Source organism: Macaca nemestrina, chromosome 1 (assembly GCF_043159975.1).
Source record: "Macaca nemestrina isolate mMacNem1 chromosome 1, mMacNem.hap1, whole genome shotgun sequence".
NCBI classification, from domain to species: domain Eukaryota; kingdom Metazoa; phylum Chordata; class Mammalia; order Primates; family Cercopithecidae; genus Macaca; species Macaca nemestrina.
This window is the reverse complement of record NC_092125.1, coordinates 123425886-123444534: the sequence shown is the minus strand read 5'-3', so window position 1 is coordinate 123444534 and position 18649 is coordinate 123425886. Positions and strand designations below refer to the sequence as shown.

The following is an 18649-nucleotide window of genomic DNA, read 5'->3' as shown; positions in this document are numbered from 1 at the left end:
GCCCAGGTTTGCTCCTGTTTGTAACTAGTCTTTAATGGAAATACTGTCTTCTTTTTCCTTTTGCCTTTGCAGAATGTGTTTTAGCCTTTGTCTGAGAATGGGTTTAGGTAGAAGGGTTTCCTGAAGGTCTAGTCCTTTGGTGTAATAGTATTGTTGAACCTTAGGTTTTATGTTATATCTGCATACAAGTGAATGTGATCATCATTCATTTTGCAGATTTACATTTTGCTTGTGTGGAGAGTTATATTCACTTCAACCTACAGACCCTTTTGTATAATGTACAGCAAATGTCATTAAATATTGAATGCTCTATTGGAGGAAGACAAATGAAGAGAATGCATTTTGAGCATTTCAAATCAAAAGTTTGAGCAGTGCCTTTTGGGGTCCAATCTTTTCGGATTGGATTCTATATCATCTTTTGATGTGACCTTTCACTAGTTTACAGAAAAAGGTTGGTGTCAACAAAAAAGCAAGTCATAGCAGTTCAGTGCCTTTGTTGGTTGTTTTTAACTTTTTTTCTGATTCTTTTTGGAAAATCATAGCTTACAGATGGTATAACTGTATTATATAATGAAATTTCCTTTAGATTTGGGAAAACTTGATCTGAAAGAAAATTATCAGCTTCAGTTGGTGATTGATTCAATGCCCACAATGTAAACAGGGTTGGTAGTTCTTACTCATTTTGAATATATCTTTTCCTTATTGTATTCTGTAATATAGGATCATCTGGAAACGAGAACTGGTGGAATATTATTTTCAACTTTAGTCTTTCTGTATTGTGGACTAATGGAATGGTGTTATTGATAATCTAAAATAACCAATAATCCAAAAAAGTTCATTTTATTTTGAATTTGTATTTTCATTTGAATATCTATCTGATATGTTAAATTTTTAGCCCTTCTGTTAAAGAAAAATAGCAGGTCCCCATTTTCTGCCTTTGTACCATTTACATTTGCTCTCTGTTTGTTTACATGAAGATCACTCTTATTTCACCATCCCAAATAACTTATCTAAATGCACATTCCTTGAGGACACAGGGAGACAATTTAAGTCAGTGGTCTTTAATATGACTTAAGTAAAAATCACTTGGACCCATCTAAGAGATTGACTTTTGGCTGGTGGGCTGGCAATCAATTTTTTTTTTGAGACGGAGTCTTGCTCTGTTGCCCAGGCTGGAGTGCAGTGGCGCTATCTTGGCTCACTGCAAGCGCCGCCTCCCAGGTTCACACCATTCTCCTGCTGGGACTACAGGTGCCTGCCACCACGCCCAGCTAATTTTTTTGTATGTTTTAGTAGAAACGGTGTTTCACCGTGTTAGCCAGGATGCTCTTGATCTCCTGACCTCGTGATCCACCCGCCTCGACCTCCCAAAGTGCTGGATTACAGGTGTGAGCCAGCGCACCCGGCCGGCAATTTATAATTTTTAAAAGGTGATTTTGATTACCAGTCAGGCTTGAAAATCACTGGTTTGTATTGAAACAAAAGATATTTTCTTGTAGCAGGGCTAAAATGTGAGATGAAACATTAAATCTACTAGCCTGAAAAAAAACTTCGGCATTTGTAGTCAAAGAAGCTAAAAGTTGCCTTGTGTGTTTCCTCTGGAGAATGCTGGAGATTTGTGATGGACAGTGTTTCAGAATTCAGGTGCCTATGCTTTGGACCATTTAAGAAGCCATTAGTCTCTGTGTAAAGAAGAAATATTCTTAATGGACAGTCCCCCCAACCTTATAAATTCAGCTTTGCAACAGATTTTACCTCCTAGGATGAAAATTCCAAAAACTTTAACAATTATTCTTAAGTGGATCTTGAGATGGCATTTTCATCTTGGACAATTTGAATTCTAAATCTCTAGTTCACAGTGAATCATTTTTTAAATTTTTACTGATGGATCGTTATATTTCACAAGGTACTACATTTTTACAGTGTAAGACTAGATGGGACCAAAATTAAAAAAAAAAATTTCTTGCCTTGTTTTTTAAATTTTCATATATATTCTATTTGTTGTATATACACATTAGACTATTTTAAAATAACAGCTGGTTTTTGTAATTCATTCAGTCACTCTATATTCTTATATTCTGGTCATTATTCTCTCATTTATAGCTGTGACATTCTTTGGACATTGCTTCCCTGGCCTGATTAGTTACTTAATATAATTTTTTCATTTGCTTAGCATGTGCGACATAGTTCTGGAGTTTCCTGTTGCAGAACTCCTTGCTGTATTGCAGTCATATATAAGGTAAAGTCAGCCTCTTGTTCCTATTAAAAACCTACCATTGATTATTTTCCCTTTTTATGTGTTAAAAAAAAAAAAAAATCAGCAGCCCTCTACTCATTTGTATAAACCTAAAACGTCACTGTTTTCCTTGAGTGGTGGTACTTGTGGGATCATTCCTTTTCATGTGTAATACTGATTTTAAGAACAATGATCTTAGTTTGCCAGTGCCAGGTAATTATTGTGTTCTACTTTAGGCTTCGTAGTGCAAATCAGAGATCTGACCTGGATCACCCTCAGCTCTTTACATAGCTTTATGGTCATCATATTTTGTTGTATTGCTCCCAACAAGCACAAGAGAAAAAGGCAGGCTGCCTAGAGACCTCAAGTTCAAAGCTGATTTTGCTGACAACTGTCAGGGAGTAAAAGAAAGGCTTTTTCAGGCACTGGAGAACTAACTTTAATGATGATCAAGGTCTTTATTCCTTTATGTTTTAGTTTTTAAGATCCCTTCTCTCCCTCCTTTCCCCTCAGTTTTCTCAACATTTATGAGTTAGTTCTGCTGAGAATGACATACTTCAGAACATATCAGGATAGGGCAGTTTTTTCTCTTGTTTTTCTTTTCTTTTTTTTTTTTTTGAGACAGTCTCGCTCTGTTGCCCAGGCTGGAGTGTAGTGGCACCATCTCTGCTCACTGCAACCTTTGCCTCGTGGGTTCAAGTGATTCTTGTGCCTCAGCCTCCCAAGTAGCTGTGATTACAGGCGTGTGCCACCACACCTGACTAACTTTTGTATTTTTAGGAGAGACAGGGTTTCACCATGTTAGCCAGGCTGGTCTCGAACTCCTGACCTCAAGTAATTTGCCTGCCTTGTCCTCCCAAAGTGCTGAGATTACAGGTGTGAACCACTCCACCCACTCAGGGCAGTTTTTTTTTCTGATACCATATCAGGCCTAGACCTGGGCTGACTCAGATCTTCTCAGGAATAAGAGGTAATAACGAATGTTAAACAGCAGTAGTTACCTGGGGTACGTGGTTAATTTGATTTAGCGGATTCTTTGGCTAAACCCTAGTAAATTAAAATGTCTGAGCCAGGTCATGGGAATATACATGTTTTTAATACATTCCTCAGGTGATTTTGATGTAGTCAATCTGGGCCAACATTTGGGGACAACTGAGTAGGACCTAATACAGGTTGAGTAGCCCTTATCCAAATCTCTTGGAACCAGAAGTGTTTGAGAGTTCAATTTTTGTCATGTTTTGAAATATTTGCATTATATACTTACTGGTTCAGGATTCCAAATCCAAAAATCTGAAATCCAAACTGCCCCAGTGCGTGCTTCCTTTGAGCATTATGTTGTCACTCAAAAAGCTTCCGATTTTGGAGCATTTTAGATTTTGGATTTTCAGGTTTGAAATGCTCAATCTATATTAAAGATCAACACAGGCAGCTGGGCGCGGTGGCTCAAGCCTGTAATCCCAGCACTTTGGGAGGCCGAGACGGGCGGATCACGAGGTCAGGAGATCGAGACCATCCTGGCTAACACGGTAAAACCCCGTCTCTACTAAAAAATACAAAAAAAAAAAAAACTAGCCGGGCAAGGTGGCACGCGCCTGTAGTCCCAGCTACTCGGGAGGCTGAGGCAGGAGAATGGCGTAAACCCGAGAGGCGGAGCTTGCAGTGAGCTGAGATCCGGCCATGGCACTCCAGCCTGGGCGACAGAGCGAGACTCCATCTCAAAAAAAAAAAAAAAAAAAAAAGATCAACACAGGCTGGGCACAGTGGCTCATGTCTGTAATCCCAGCACTTTGGGAGGCCGAGGTGAGCAGATCACTTGAGGTCAGGAGTTTGAGACCAGCCTGGCCAACATGGTGAAACCCCGTCTTTACTAAAAATACAAAAATTAGCCAGGCATGGTGGTGGACGCCTGTAATCCCAGCTACTCTGGAGGCTGAGGCAGGAGAATCGCTTGAACCTGGGAGGCGGAGGTTGCAGTGAGCGGAGATGGCACCACTGCACTCCAGCCTGGGCGACGGAGTGAGACTCCGTTTTTTTTTTTTAAAGTCAACACAAACATTGAAAAGCAACTTCAGTGCACAAATAACCTCAAAATCACTAGTGAATGACCTATTTTTTCCCGAGAAGAAGTACCATTTGTACATGACTTAAAGTGCCTTCTACCAAGAAAATTACTGAAGACTGTTGGGTCACATAACATTCCTACACTTTGGATACAGAGTATTTAGTTTTATACAAAATTAAGACAACAGGAAACCTAGGATGTCCAAACATTTATTTCATTTATTTTACTGCATTTATGAAGTGAAAATGGAAAGATATACCAAATTAAAGATAAAACCCTGTGACAGATAACGGTATATGTAATAACATGAATATTTATTTACACTTGGTAGAGAAAGCAAAGCTAAGTAGCTCTAAACTAGAATGAAAGTCATTTTGAAATGGGTAAGGGGGTACATAAGGGGAATGATTGAGTCACATGTAAAAGCCTTTGTATGCTCAGTGCTAGTGTTTTTCTGAAATTCAGTGAGAATCACAAGGTACCAGAAATAATCAAATATTAATAAGTATTAATACACTACTGGGATAGACGTATCTCAGTGTACTAGCATTCACTAAGCTGTAAAATCTTTTGACAGCAGGAATATTAAATTATGAACAACCTGGTTTATCTGTCTCCTCTTATCTTTTACCTCTCTCTACCCCCAAAATTCTCCTTGGGTTATCCAGACATTTTTACTAAGAGGCTTATTTATATGTAAGAGAGATTTCCAGTAGACATAACAAAACACAAGAAATTACCTGTTCTGTTTATTCTTGCTCATGTAGGATAAAGGTCCTGAGACCTCTCAGAATCTTAAGAGGTTGGAGAGTTGTTTGGAATGCTGGGTTCTGGTCTTTTCTCTGCTTCCAACTAGCTATGGAATCTTGTGTATTCTTTCAGTCTTACATCACTCATCTGTTATCTAAAGATGGACTAAATTATTCCTTCCTGCTGTGGTATTCTGTGGCTCTCATCAAATAGAAATAACATATTTGAAAGTGCTTTGTAAATGTTATGATACTCAGGATTATACTCTACAGGGAAAAAAAAAAAAAATCCTAAGGCAGCACCAACAAAGGTATTCAACGTAGCTAGTGGTCTTTTACAGCATTACTTTGCCCATATTCATTTTGAAGACCTGAAATGAAGTTGAACTATAAATTGCTCTAAAATTCGTGAAGCAGGGTGAAAAGGTCTTTGCTTTGTTTTACATTTAAATCCAGCTATTTTCTGCTTATACTAGTGATTTTTCATGGCAAAAAGAAAAAGTTCCCTTCTGCAGTCTCCAGTGTCTTCTGACCTCACAGAAATGTCTTCATGCTTTTACCTAGCAGGACCACCAGAGGCTCTGTCACACTTGCAGTCCCTGGCCCAACACCGAAATCCTGCTGGAATCTGTGCTCCGGGGGCTGTGCCGGGTAGAGAGGGCAGTGGGAGGTAAGAGCTCTTCACCCTTCACCACCTTCTCCACCCAGCATGGCCGGCACACTTTGGTCTACGGCACATCTCCAAGTATAGAGTGGGTTTTGAATGTTGTTATGTCTCACTGTGGGGATGGGAAGGAATACTCTGATTTGGACTATTTGGGGGTACATGTGAGTGGATTTTATTATCAGAGTAGGAGCTGTTTCAAGTTAACATGTCTTTTACGTTGCTTTTAAGACAATTTTTATGCCGCTTTTATCCATTCTTCCTTTTATCCACAGAAATACAAATTTCTAATTATAGTGTATTTTTTCTATTTTTAAAATTGTGATAAAGCATATATAACATAAAATTTGCCATCTTAAGTATACAGTTCAGTGGCATTAAGTACATTCACACTGTTGCACAGCCATCACCATCATCCACTTCCAGAACTTTTTTCATCTCCCTGAACTGAAGCTCTATACCTGTTAAACAATAACTCCTCATGCCCTGTCTTCTTTCAGCCCCTGGTAACCAGCATTTTCCTTTGTCTCTATGAATTTGACTATTTTAGATACCTCATATAAGTAGAATCATAGTATTTGTTCTTTTGTATCAATCATATTGTATTTTTGTCTAAAAAAGGAAAACTTTCAGATTTATGTGAAATGTAATGTAATTTACATTGGATTTATTGTAAGTAATGTCTCTTTAATCGTGCTATACTAGGGAAGTCCATTATAGTCTCTCCCTCTAAGAATATGAAGAGGAAATTTTGCCTTCAACAAACAAGCAAACTTAGTTATGTCTTTGTGATTTTATGCTATTTTCATATTCTATTTTGAGATCTATTTGTCTTAGCTTGGAGATGGTTTTGTTAAATGTCCATGATTTAGAGATGGCATAATGAAAAAATAACCAAGAATTTGGTTGGGAATAGGAGGAGCCTAGAAGAACGAGAAATTGGCTTTGATTTTATAGTGTATGGTGGGCTGTTGGTAGCTGGACGTCACCACAGGCTTTGGATTCCTGTTTTGGAGTTCTAGTTCTGCTACTGCCTAGCACTGTGATCTTGATGAAGATACTCTTCCTCCCTGGGCTTCAGTTTTCTCTCTATAAATTGCTAGTGATGGGGCTGGAATATTTTGAAGTTCGTTCTAATTTTAGCAGTCTTAAGAATTAAGGTTGCAGTGCCAGAAAATAGGGTTAAATATTTATTTCTGATCTGTTTACCAAAAAAAAACTTGATGGCTTAAAGTAAATAAAAATTCAACAGTATAGTGTAAATTTAAAATGAGGCAAAAGGAGAAAGATAATGACAGCAGAATATATGACTTACTTTTTATTTTAATCTTAGAGCTGTTTTATATAAGAACTTTTCATGAATACAGTCAAAATGTCCATGAGATAAAAATAAGCTATTTATGAAGGAAAAGTACAAATGCACTTTTTCTCTAGCTCTAACATGTAAGGTTTGGGAATAATCGTTGGCCTGACAAACAGTTAAGCTAGGGTAAGGGTGAATGCCTCTTCTGGAAGCCTATCCAGAGCATCAAAGTGAAGTCCTCTTACCTTTAATCACGGGAGAGCCCAGTCTGGACCAAGAGTTTGAGAAAATTATTTTTACTTTGTTCTAAGGTAATAGGTGAATGGGTGCTCAAGGGCCCCTGTTGCATTTCATGTAGACTTGCCAGAAGAGTTTTAGCTTGAAAACATCATAAGATGAATACAGGCAGATCCCAACCTCAGTAAAAAACAGCTATATAATGTTGCTTTAAGTGCTACTATCTTATCCTCTATCCTCCAAGATGAACGCTTTACATAAAGTTTGTACAAGGTGGCTTGTGTGAGTTTGTTTATAAACCAGTTAAAAGTTGGGATATCCACCAGCTATCCCAAAAGAAGGGGACTAAATACAACCCTGTTTTAGTCTGCTAGAGACTTGTCTTCTGACGGAAGACCTGTCCCACTGGCTGTGCTTCTGTACTAGTACTATAAGGCAGGTTCTGTGTGAACATTAATAACCAAGGATCCTGAGTTAGACTTATAGTTGGGTCGATAACCAATTTGTACCTAGATTGAAAGACCAAGGAAAAGTTAATAAAATAAGCAACAATCTAGTACTATGTGAGGGAAAGTAGGGCTGTCCTATATGGAGATGGAATAAATGGGATAAATTATGTTTGGGGCCTGAATAGACAAGAGCATAGCTGTATAGTGAGGGTTCTTAACCTGGGGCTTCAGAGCTCCATGAGTCTACAAAGAGACTATTTGATATGCTAGTTTTCTTTGTAATTCTCTGAATTTAATTTTATGTGTTTAAAAATATGATGAAAAGAGGTACATGGTTTCGTCAGACTGCTGGAAGGATCCATGATACAAAACAGATTCAGAACTCCTGTATGTTGAGTTAAAGTGAACAGGTTAGTAATGGTTGCAGCATGATATTCAGAGTAGTTCCTGAACAGCTCTTGAGTATGAGAAGTCTTTCCCAGGTTTTTTGTTTTGTTTTGATTTTTTTGAGATGGAATCTCACTCTGTCGCCCAGGCTGGAAGTGCAGTGGCATGGTCTTGGCTCACTGCAACCTCTGCCTCCTGGGTTCAGGTGATTCTCCTGCCTCAGCCTCCTGAATAGCTGGGATTACAGGCATGCCCCACAACGCCTGGCTAATTTTTGTATTTTTAGTAGAGATGGGGTTTTGCCCTGTTGGCCAGGCTGGTCTCGAACCCCTGACCTCAGGTGATCCATCTGCCTTGGCTTCCCAAAGTGCTAGGGTTACAGGTGTGAGCTACTGTGCCTGGCCAGGTTTGTTCTTTGGCTTGTTTTTTCATCAGCAGTAGCCAGAGTAGTTTCTCGGATAATTCTCCCAAGCTGCTTTCTTTTTAGGAAATCAGAAAGACTATTAAATGAATTTAACTATTAAATGAATTAATTTAGCTACAAATTTGTTCTTGTGTATTTCAAGCTTATATGGCTCTCTAGTATTAATATTGCTAGTAGCAGCCTAAGTGTGAGTGGGTGTTTCTGGGAAGGAGCAATTTCCATTTTAATTGACATTTTCTTCTATGTACTAAATTTTGGATGCCAAGAGCTTTCTTCACTGGTAGTTGTAAATGCTAAATCTATATATCTAACTTCATCACCTTCTGTCAAGATAAATGCAAACTGCATTTCCCCTCAAAGGAGTTCAAAGGAAAACTTGTTGGCGTGTTTGGGGAGATGTTGTTTTCATCCACCATCACATGGACCCAGCTGCAAAGATTTTCAGTGCCTAAAACAAGCTCACCTGTCTTGGTTCTTCTGAAACATGTAGCAGTTGAAATGAAAGTTTAGAATTGTTCCCTTGTTCCAAATTCTATGACAGAGAAGCAGCAGCAGCACAATAATATACTCTAAATAAGAGTATTTGATGTCCTCTAAGTTTATTCAGAAAGTATCTTCTGTAGCTAAGAAACATTTGTAGAGATAAAGGTCTGTTTGATAGGGGCAGAGGGATAATCTTTGCTTAATAAAGATGATCGTTTTGGGATGTGTGCCTTAGAAACTAACAAACTCGCATCTTCTATCCAGTGATCCAGATCTCTGAGCTAAGGCACATAGAGGTCTGTTAGTAAAAAGGGAATGGCAGGTTTGTTTAGGTTTGGTTAATACTAGTTTTTTACAGACTATAGGAAGCCTTGCTATTTTGCTTGGAATAGTTTGTTGCAGTAGTTTATTCTAAAAACCAGGTGTTGAATTTAATATATGGCAGCTTTTATATAGGATTTATTTCTGTGACCCTAAACACAAGCAGTTTTCTTTTTTCTTTTTTTTGAGACAGATTCTAGCTCTGTTGCCCAGGTTGGAGTGCAGTGGCGTGACCTTGGCTCACTGCAACCTCTACCTCCTGGGTTCAAGCAATTCTCTTGCCTCAGCCTCCTGAGTAGCTGGGATTACAGGTGCCTGCCACCATGCCCAGCTAATTTTTGTATTTTTGGTAGAGACAGGGTTTCACTGTGTTGGCCAGACTGGTCTCAAACTCCTGATCTCGTGATCCGCCCACCTCAGCCTCCCAACGTGCTGGGATTACAAGTGTGAGCCACTGCGCCCGGCCTGCACAAGCAGTTTTTATGTGCCTTCCCTTCAGTTATGTTCGTGCTCCTCAGAATAACCCTGTGAAGTAGGCAGGGAAGTCATCTTCATTTTATAGTTGAAAGACTCAAGACTCAAAAATAAAGTATTCACATTTTTGTATTAAGTTGGAAAACCAGTACTGGAACCTGGGGGGTCTTCTAACTACTGGCCTGTGCTCTTTAAGCTGCACTAGCTATCCCACTTTGAAAAGAATGTATGAAACACAGTTGCAGTCATGTATACTTCATCTCCAAAGAATGGATTCATTCTTCATGTCATAGTATATTGACTATAATCTTCTGTTTTTAATTACCCAGATTCCAAGCCTGTTTATAGAATTTATACCTGAGGAATGGTGAGGATTAGAAGAGGCCACAGTCCTTGAGGTTTTCTTTGATGATAATATCTGTAACTGCATCAAACACAAATTTGACATTCTGTGTATCTGTAGCACAGGTCATGTGACTGTAGATTTCTTTGACATCTTTTCGCATATTGAGGTCAAGGAACTGGCTCTTGATGTAATTCCCCGCATCATCATAGGAGTTGTTACCTGGTTTTCCAGAAAAATAGTGAAAAAGTAGAATAAATGAACCCTTGTTAGTTGCTGACTCACTTTAGGTGATTGACTTGATCCTTAAAATGTAGACAACAACAGCTGGGGGCCTGTTTTTGGAGGGAAGGTTCTCGATTGCACTCCAATGTTTCTCACTTTAGTTGAAAAGAAATTGAGGAGAGGTGTCTCTCCACCTTTGGTTTTTAGTAGGTATCATATGAAGTCAGTGGCTCTCCTGCATCTAATCCCTGCTGTATTCCAGAGAATCTGAATTTAAACCCTGTAACTGTGCCCAAGGTTTTCCCTTAAGTTCTTTATGTCACCTTAGCCTAAAAAATGAGACAATTGCTAGTCACTACTAAAAGGCATTATTATTATTTCCAGCCCCTGACACTTACCATCATACTCTGGAAAACAAATGCTGAGATGGACTTTCTTGATTTTTTCCTCAAAGAGATCCTTCTTGTTGAGAAAGAGGACGATGGAAGTAGCCGCAAAGAACTTGTGGTTACATATGCTGTTGAACAGATGCAAAGACTCATGCATACGATTCTAGTAAGAGGAAACACCATTGGAAATATCAGATTTGGCTTACGAATAGCTACCTACTTCCTGCTCTTGTTCCCCTTGGAGAGACCAGTGCTCCAAATGTAAAAAGCAAGACAGAGAACAGCTTATCTCTTTTTAATGTACCAGAGTAAAGCCAGAGAGATGTGGGTTCGTTCTAGTTCCCTGTCTTTTTAATAGCTGTGTGACTTGTGGAAAATTATTGAGCTTTTTCTGAGTCTGTTTTCCTGTCTTATAGGGTTATAATGAAAGCTAAATGAGATTGCATATGTATTGTGTCCATGATAGTGGCTGGCATATAGGTCTATAATATGTGTTATGCAGATCTTTAGCAGCCAGGGTGCAACTGAGAACTTGACATTTTATAAGTAGTGCTGATAATGGGTTGAAACAGGCCCAAGTTAGCATGTGCCCATATGCATCTCCAGGATGATTTTGATAGGCTTCTTTCATGGGGTCCCAGATCTCAGTTTGGGCTACTTTGGTCCTGTTGCCACATGGTGAGGGTTGGAGAATTTCCCAGTGCCATACCACAAGCATTTCTGCTCTCTCATTTCCTTCTCTGATTGCTACTTAGAGAGCGAGAAGTCGTGCTATATATCTGCAGAGGCTGCCCATTGCCCCAGCCCAGCCTGCTTTTAGGGAGCAGGTCTTTAGGATTTTGAAGTATGCTATCAGTTGACTTGAGTTCAGTCTACTTATCTAATAAAACAAGAACAATCTCATTTGTGGCTTTTCCCCCCATAATACTCCTGTACAACCCTTTAAGGGTCTTACAGACTTGGTTTATAGACTTTAGGGTTAAAGATGGAAAGTCTCTTATACTTGAATCTTTAGGGTTAAAGATGAGAAGTGAATAGCTCTGTAAGCCATCTTGGTTAGATGATATTCAGAGTGCCCTAATGTGAAGTTAAAACTACAAGGGGAAGGGAAGAGAACAAGCTGTGGCAAGGGATAGGAGTATCCCTTTCATCAGCAAGCTGTGGACCTCCATTTGTAAGCAGATGCTTGGGTGAAATTAATGTTTTTCACGCCTCTAACCTTTCTCACTTCAGAGAAGGTAACTGGCTGGGCTCTAACACTTGTGCTGTAGAACTCGTGTCCTACAGAATTCTACAGGCTAAAGAGAACCACTCTTGGGTAGTCTTCCAGCTGCCAATTTAATTGGCATGAGAGCTGGTCTGCCAGTCTCTCCTTACTCCTATGGACAGTACATTTTTAGCATTCTAAGTGGGGTTACTAGTTCAACCCCTCTATTATGTTGCAATGAAGATTCATATATGCTATTTTCTCTGTTCTATCATTTTCATCTCCTTCCTTAGGCAACTTGGGAGAGTACTAAGTGTAACTCCTTTGCTTTGCCTAGTTGATGGTCCCTTATCTCTTTACATTCAATTCCTCTTACGAGCTTTGTGATGTCCAAGTGATACTTCGATGTCTAATTTGAGACCAAGCTCACTCTCAGTAAATTTGGAGCTCTAAAATGCTAACCTAGAACCTGCAGAAGAAGTTGTTTTTCTAGAATTATTTGCATGAGACATTGATTGGTCTGCTAGACTGAAATTACCTAAGTTGGGCAATAGAGTGACACAAGACTTAGAGAAAGGCTCATGGGGAGAACTTGTTCTACCAAAGCTGCTTGGTGCAAGGGCCACTCACCACTTCGTCATCTTCCACCAGCACCATATCATAGGCACTGAGGGCTGCACAGAAAATGATGCAGGTGACTCCCTCAAAGCAGTGGATCCACTTCTTTCTCTCTGATCTCTGCCCTCCCACATCAAACATCCTGAGGGAAGAAGCAGCTATTTTCATAGGTATGCCCAGCATCTGACCCATAGGCCTTTGATGTTCACCCCATGAAGTGGGAGAGGAAAAGGGGGAGAAGCAGAACAGTAATTTAGATTAGGCTTCACCAAAGGCCAAGAGGCCTGCCTGTGCCCCTTTTCGGGATTTCACACGTGTATCCGAGGTGCCCCAGGGAACCATGCACTTACCTGAAATTCAAGTCTTTGACAGAAAACTTGGTTTCAATGATGCCCGTGGTTTTGACTCTGGATCGGAGCACATCTTGCTCACTAGGGAGGTACTCAGGGTCTGTGATTCGTTCTAATTGGTTCAGGTAGCTAGAGAAAAGTGATTAGCATCAGTGACAAATTTTCCACAGATAAGGCTAAGAGATGTAAAAGGTATCTTACCCAAAGTCACACAGCTAATTTGGTGATAGAAAGCAGGACTAGAAGCCATACTGTTAAATTTAGGATTCTTTCCTTTAAACCTTCATAAGTCATTAACTAGAGGAAATGGGGGATGGACTGAGGAACAAGCCCACTTGTGGCTGGGGTTCCAGCACATTTAAATCAAGTTAGGTAAGTTTTCCTTGGGTTTCCCCTGACTGCAAGCTTTTGTAGATTTTGGAATGAGATTTAGTGGTTTCAGTGGGTGCTAAAAGTTCTATCAAGAGGCAGTAAATTGAAAGAGACTTTAGAGACATGCAACACAGGCACTTTGTTTATATCCTGAATCAAACTGGGGAGGAAACATTTGAGATAACCGGGGAAATTTGAACACCAATTTGGTGATATTTGATGCTATTAAAGAATTGTTAACTATTTGGGTGTGATTATATTCTTTTTATAAAAAGGGTCAATATTTTAGAGATTCATAATGACATTTTTAGCATGAAATGATACCTGGAATTTGCTCCAGAATAATCCAGTAGGAAATGGAGGTAAAATGAAATAAGATTGGCCATGAGTTGATAACTGTTGAGGGGTAATTCATTATATTATTTCTACTTTCATATATGTTTGAAAGTTACCATAAAAAAGAAAAAGTTAGTTTTTTAAAAGAAAAGGCAGGAGGAAGGCAGATGTGAACTGAGATGACTGAGAGGAGGAGGGAAGCACAAGTAACACAAGTGCCTGCTGTATGCCAGGCATTTTAATGTGCAGATTCTCATTTAAACTCCTAAGCCATCAAGTTTCATATCCCCATTTTACAGATGGAGAAATTCAGGAGAGTTAAAGACTTGGCTAGGGTCAAGAGAAATTGTGGTGTATTATGAAAAATATTCAGCTTTGTAGTCAAGCAGCCCAATGCAAATGCAGTCTCTGCCATTTATCTACATGACCTTGGGCAGTTGATTAACTTCTCTGAACTTCAGTTTTTCATGTGTAAAATGAGGCTAATTAGAAAGGTACCATCTACCTTAAAGTCTTATTGTGTAGATGGGTAAAGGGCCTTGAGATGATATACACAGCACACCTAGCAGTGACTGGGCTTTGAGTGCTCCAGGAACAGTAAGTGATAGCATTATTACAAGATTAGGAGACAGATGGTTAGGTTAAATAAACTCAGGTTTGACTTCAAAATCCATGCTTTTCTATGATCCCATACTGTCTGAGGTAGGATTGATAAATTATGTCCCTTATCTTTTTGGAAGCAGCTTTGCAATGATGGTACTAATTCCTGACCACCTTCCTTTGGTTTGCCCTCGTAGTTTGTGTCCCCTACCTTGGCATCCTGACATAAGATGCTCCAGGTGTAGGAGACTCATTTCTGCTTAGTGGCCTAAGTAGAGCTTAGATTACCAGATAGAAAATTCTTCCCTGAAAGAGCCATCATGAATCACATTACTCCTGGGAGAGTGTATGACAGAACTGCAGGGCTATCTTAGGGTTCTGGAAGGAGAGGCTCAGTGTACACCTCAAGAGAACAGGGCTGAGGGCTATGAGGCAGAGCACCTCTTTTGAATTTTGCATCTTTAGCCTTGTAGGCTGTAGTGAGCCAGTGTAAAGCAATATAAAATAGTGACAACTGTGGCAGATCTCCCCATAGCATTAAATTCAAAACATTGCTGAAGCCTAACAAAACAGATCCACAGGCTGAATTCAGTCTGGGTCTCCAGCTTTCAATGCCTGAAATTTTGGGTTGGGTGAAATTTCTCCCAACCAGAGAGAAGACTGGCTAGAAGATTGCTTAAGCATCAACCCACCCTCTCCCCAGTCAAGAGTCTTACTAAGATGCGGAGTCATTGAGCTGGTATTCTGCAGCTCTCTCGAAGCAGGCTTGCACCCCGCCATCCTTCCACAACCTCCTAATGACCTCCACGAGCTCTGGAGGCATGGTTCCCTCCTCAATGGAGTCAGCCAGGTTGTTGAGCTGTCGCCCATCGTCCTGTAATGCAGAAACCTGGTTAAGAACTTCACAGGAGTGGCCGGGCGCGGTGGCTCAAGCCTGTAATCCCAGCACTTTGGGAGGCCGAGACGGGCGGATCACAAGGTCAGGAGATCAAGACCATCCTGGCTAACACGGTGAAACCCCGTCTCTACTAAAAAATACAAAAACCTAGCCGGGCGAGGTGGCGGGCGTCTGTAGTCCCAGCTACTCAGGAGGCTGAGGCAGGAGAATGGCGTGAACCCGGGAGGCGGAGCTTGCAGTGAGCTGAGATCCGGCCACTGCACTCCAGTCTGGGCGACAAAGCGAGACTCTGTCTCAACAAAAAAAAAAAAAAAAAAAAAAAAAAAGAACTTCACAGGAGTAATAGCTTTCCAAGAGGCTTCTGGGAAGACTGCTGAATGGAGCATTTTACATTACTACAAAGACCTAAGATGGAAGCAATCTGCAGTGAAGATTCTATGTAAGAAAACTACTGATTAATTTTTGAGTATGCTCCCCAGATGCAGAGGGTGGCACTATACCCAGCCCTGGGATGTGTCTAAAGCAGGGCAGGGGTCCCAGGTATTTCCTCTCTGGAGTTTCTGGCTTCCATCCTTAGTCTGAAAGTTTACTGCCACAAAACGTGGGTCCTCTGCTGCAGAGAGACTGGGAATGTAAAGGCTGGATTGACCATGAAATAGACAAGATAGAAGACAGGGACCCATCACCTTTTTTCTTCAGTGATTTAAAGCTAGAAAAAGGCCAGTACTAGAAGTAGGGATTTCACTTACAAAAGTTCCATGGCCAGGAACCCAAGGGTAGCAATTTAAATGTAAAATAAAGTAAAAAAGCAGAGGAGGCTGTGAGCAGCTTTATTTTGTAAATATTTCTTACAAAGTAGGGCTTGAGGCCAGGCACGGTGGCTCACGCCTGTAATCCCAACACCTTGGGAGTCTGAGGCAAGAGGAGTGCTTAAGGCCAGGAGTTTGACCAAAAAAAAAAAAAAAAATAGCTGGGCGTGGTGGTGCACACCTGTGGTCCCACCTACTGGGGCTGAGGTGGGAGAATCACTTAAGCCTGGGAGGGTGAGATTGCAGTGAGCCATGATCACACCACTGCATTTCAGCTTGGGCGAGAGAGCAAGACCCTGTCCCAGTAAAAATAAAGGTGGAGGTTGCTTACTTCTCCAGGACTGCATTAAGAGATTTGAAATTCAGCAGGTGGGATTTTAGTTACTATTTTTCTTACCCATCTTTCCATATAGTTTGTATGTTTCTTCTAGCCTTTCTGCTTCCACCCTTAACCACATAATAGTAACCACATACCGCACAGCTTGATTCAGCATAGTCGATGCCCAGTGTGGTCATGGCCCGGATGATAGCCAGGATGGACTGCAGCACATTTCCATAGATGATAGCCTTGAACTCCAGGCATTCTTCTGGTGAATAGCCATCCTGGTGAATGATCCTGCAAGCGGCAGACACTCTGTCTTTAGTTGGACCTCAGTAACCAGACCTAAGGGATTAGGAATTTGGGGGTATTTAAGGGGTCATAAGAATCCTATCTCTCTGTTGCTACTGCTTTCTCAAAGCGGAGGGTGGGGGCAAGAGGTACAGATGAGGGGCATTGGAATCAGATCCTTTATACCTGGGCTCCTTGAGGCTAAAGAGCCTTTCACTTTGAATACCTCCACTGGCTGACTTCTTCACCCTATCCCAGTGCTTTGGGGCTTTGTTGCTACTCACTTCATCTGTTTGACGATGGTGCTCTTTCCTGACTCCCCAGCACCTGGAAGGAAAAATGCTTGTGCTTTCGATTTCCACCAGTTCTCCCCAGCCTTCCAGGAGATGGCTTGGGAGAAGTCAGAGCCACTGCTTGCTTGGGGGTCTTGTTAGAGGAGAATACATAGGGATGACTGCTGCCCTCAATTTCTGGCAGGCTTGAGCTTAGGCCATTCACCCTGGATTTAGAGCAGTTTCTTAATTTCAGTACTAGTTAGTTTGGGCTGTCTCATGCATGATAGGATGTTTAGCAGCATTCCTGGCCTCTACCCACTAGAGGCCAATAGCACCCCACTTCCCTAGTTATGACAACCAAAAGTGTCTCCAGACATTTCCAAATGACTGCTGGGAGTCAAAATCTCCCAGATGTAACAGATACAGGGGGAGTCCTTTAACATTTCTCCTCTGTGCCTATTTTTGACTCAGGAGAGTGATCTTGGGGTAAGATTGGAGAGAGCTGGATCATTTCACCAAAATACTATATTTTCATCACCTTGCTGGTTCCCTTTTTTTTTGAGACAGGGTCTCAGGTTTATAGCCCAGGCTGGAGTGTCATGGCAGGATCTCAGCTTACTGCAGCCTCGACTTCCCGGGCTCAAGTGATCCTCCTACCTCAATCTCCTGAGTAGTTGGGATTCCAGGCGTGTGACATCATGCCCGGCTACTTTTTTTTTTTTTTTTTTTTTCTTTTTGAGACAGCCTTGCTCTGTCTCCCAGGCTGGAGTGCAGTGGTGCTATCTTGGCTCACTGCAACCTCTGCCTCCCGGGTTTTAAGCAGTTCTTCTGCCTCAGCCTCCTGCATAGCTGGGACTCTACAGGCGCGTGCCACCACGCCTGACTAATTTTTGTATTTTTAGTAGAAACAGGGTTTCGGCCGGGCGCGGTGGCTCAAGCCTGTAATCCCAGCACTTTGGGAGGCCGAGACGGGCGGATCATGAGGTCAGGAGATCGAGACCATCCTGGCTGACACGGTGAAACCCCGTCTCTACTAAAAAATACAAAAAACTAGCCGGGCGAGGTGGTGGGCGCCTGTAGTCCCAGATACTCGGGAGGCTGAGGCAGGAGAATGGCGTGAACCCAGGATGTGGAGCTTGCAGTGAGCCGAGATCTGGCCACTGCACTCCAGCCTGGGTGGCAGAGCGAGACTCCATCTCAAAAAAAAAAAAAAAAGGCCGGGCGCGGTGGCTCCAGCCTGTAATCCCAGCACTTTGGGAGGCCGAGACGGGCGGATCACGAGGTCGGGAGATCGAGACCATCCTGGCTAACATGGTGAAACCCCGTCTCTACTAAAAAATACAAAAAACTAGCCGGGCGAGGTGGCGGGCGCCTGTAGTCCCAGCTACTGGGGAGGCTGAGGCAGGAGAATGGCGTAAACCCGGGAGGCGGAGCTTGCAGTGAGCTGAGATCCGGCCACTGCACTCCAGCCTGGGCGGCAGAGCGAGACTCCGTCTCAAAAAAAAAAAAAAAAAAAAGAAACAGGGTTTCACTGTGTTGGCCAGGCTGGTCTCAAACTCCTGACCTCAGGGGATCCACCTGTCTTGGCCTCCCAAAGTGCTGGGATTACAGGCGTGCACCACTGCACTCGGCCTATTTTTTTTTTTTTTTTTTTTGTAGAGACAGGGTTTCACCGTGTTGCTCAGCCTGATCTTGGATGGGACTAAGTGGGTTTCCTTTATTGACTAAAGTGTCCTAATGTCCTCATTCACACTCTGCTCTCCCCATCAAAAACTTATACCTTTAATGCTGAGTTTATACTACCCTAATGCCTCGACCTCCTCCCATT

At 41.6% G+C, this 18649-nt stretch overlaps 1 protein-coding gene across 8 annotated transcripts in view; it reads right to left on the bottom strand.

The window, feature by feature from the left end:
* Positions 1-9900: 9900 nt before the first annotated feature.
* Positions 9901-18649, bottom strand: part of LOC105479270 (G protein subunit alpha transducin 2) — a 17065-nt gene continuing 8316 nt past the window's right edge. For all 8 annotated transcript variants that reach the window (XM_024792053.2, XM_024792054.2, XM_011737217.2 and 5 more), the window contains 7 exons: positions 16831-16873; positions 16411-16552; positions 14946-15103; positions 12922-13050; positions 12584-12713; positions 10756-10909; positions 9901-10354 (listed from right to left, as the gene is read on the bottom strand). In XM_024792053.2, the coding sequence (XP_024647821.1) occupies positions 10164-10354; positions 10756-10909; positions 12584-12713; positions 12922-13050; positions 14946-15103; positions 16411-16552; positions 16831-16873 (947 nt within the window). In that variant the 3' untranslated portion in view covers positions 9901-10163. The remainder of the gene's footprint in view (positions 10355-10755; positions 10910-12583; positions 12714-12921; positions 13051-14945; positions 15104-16410; positions 16553-16830; positions 16874-18649) is intronic.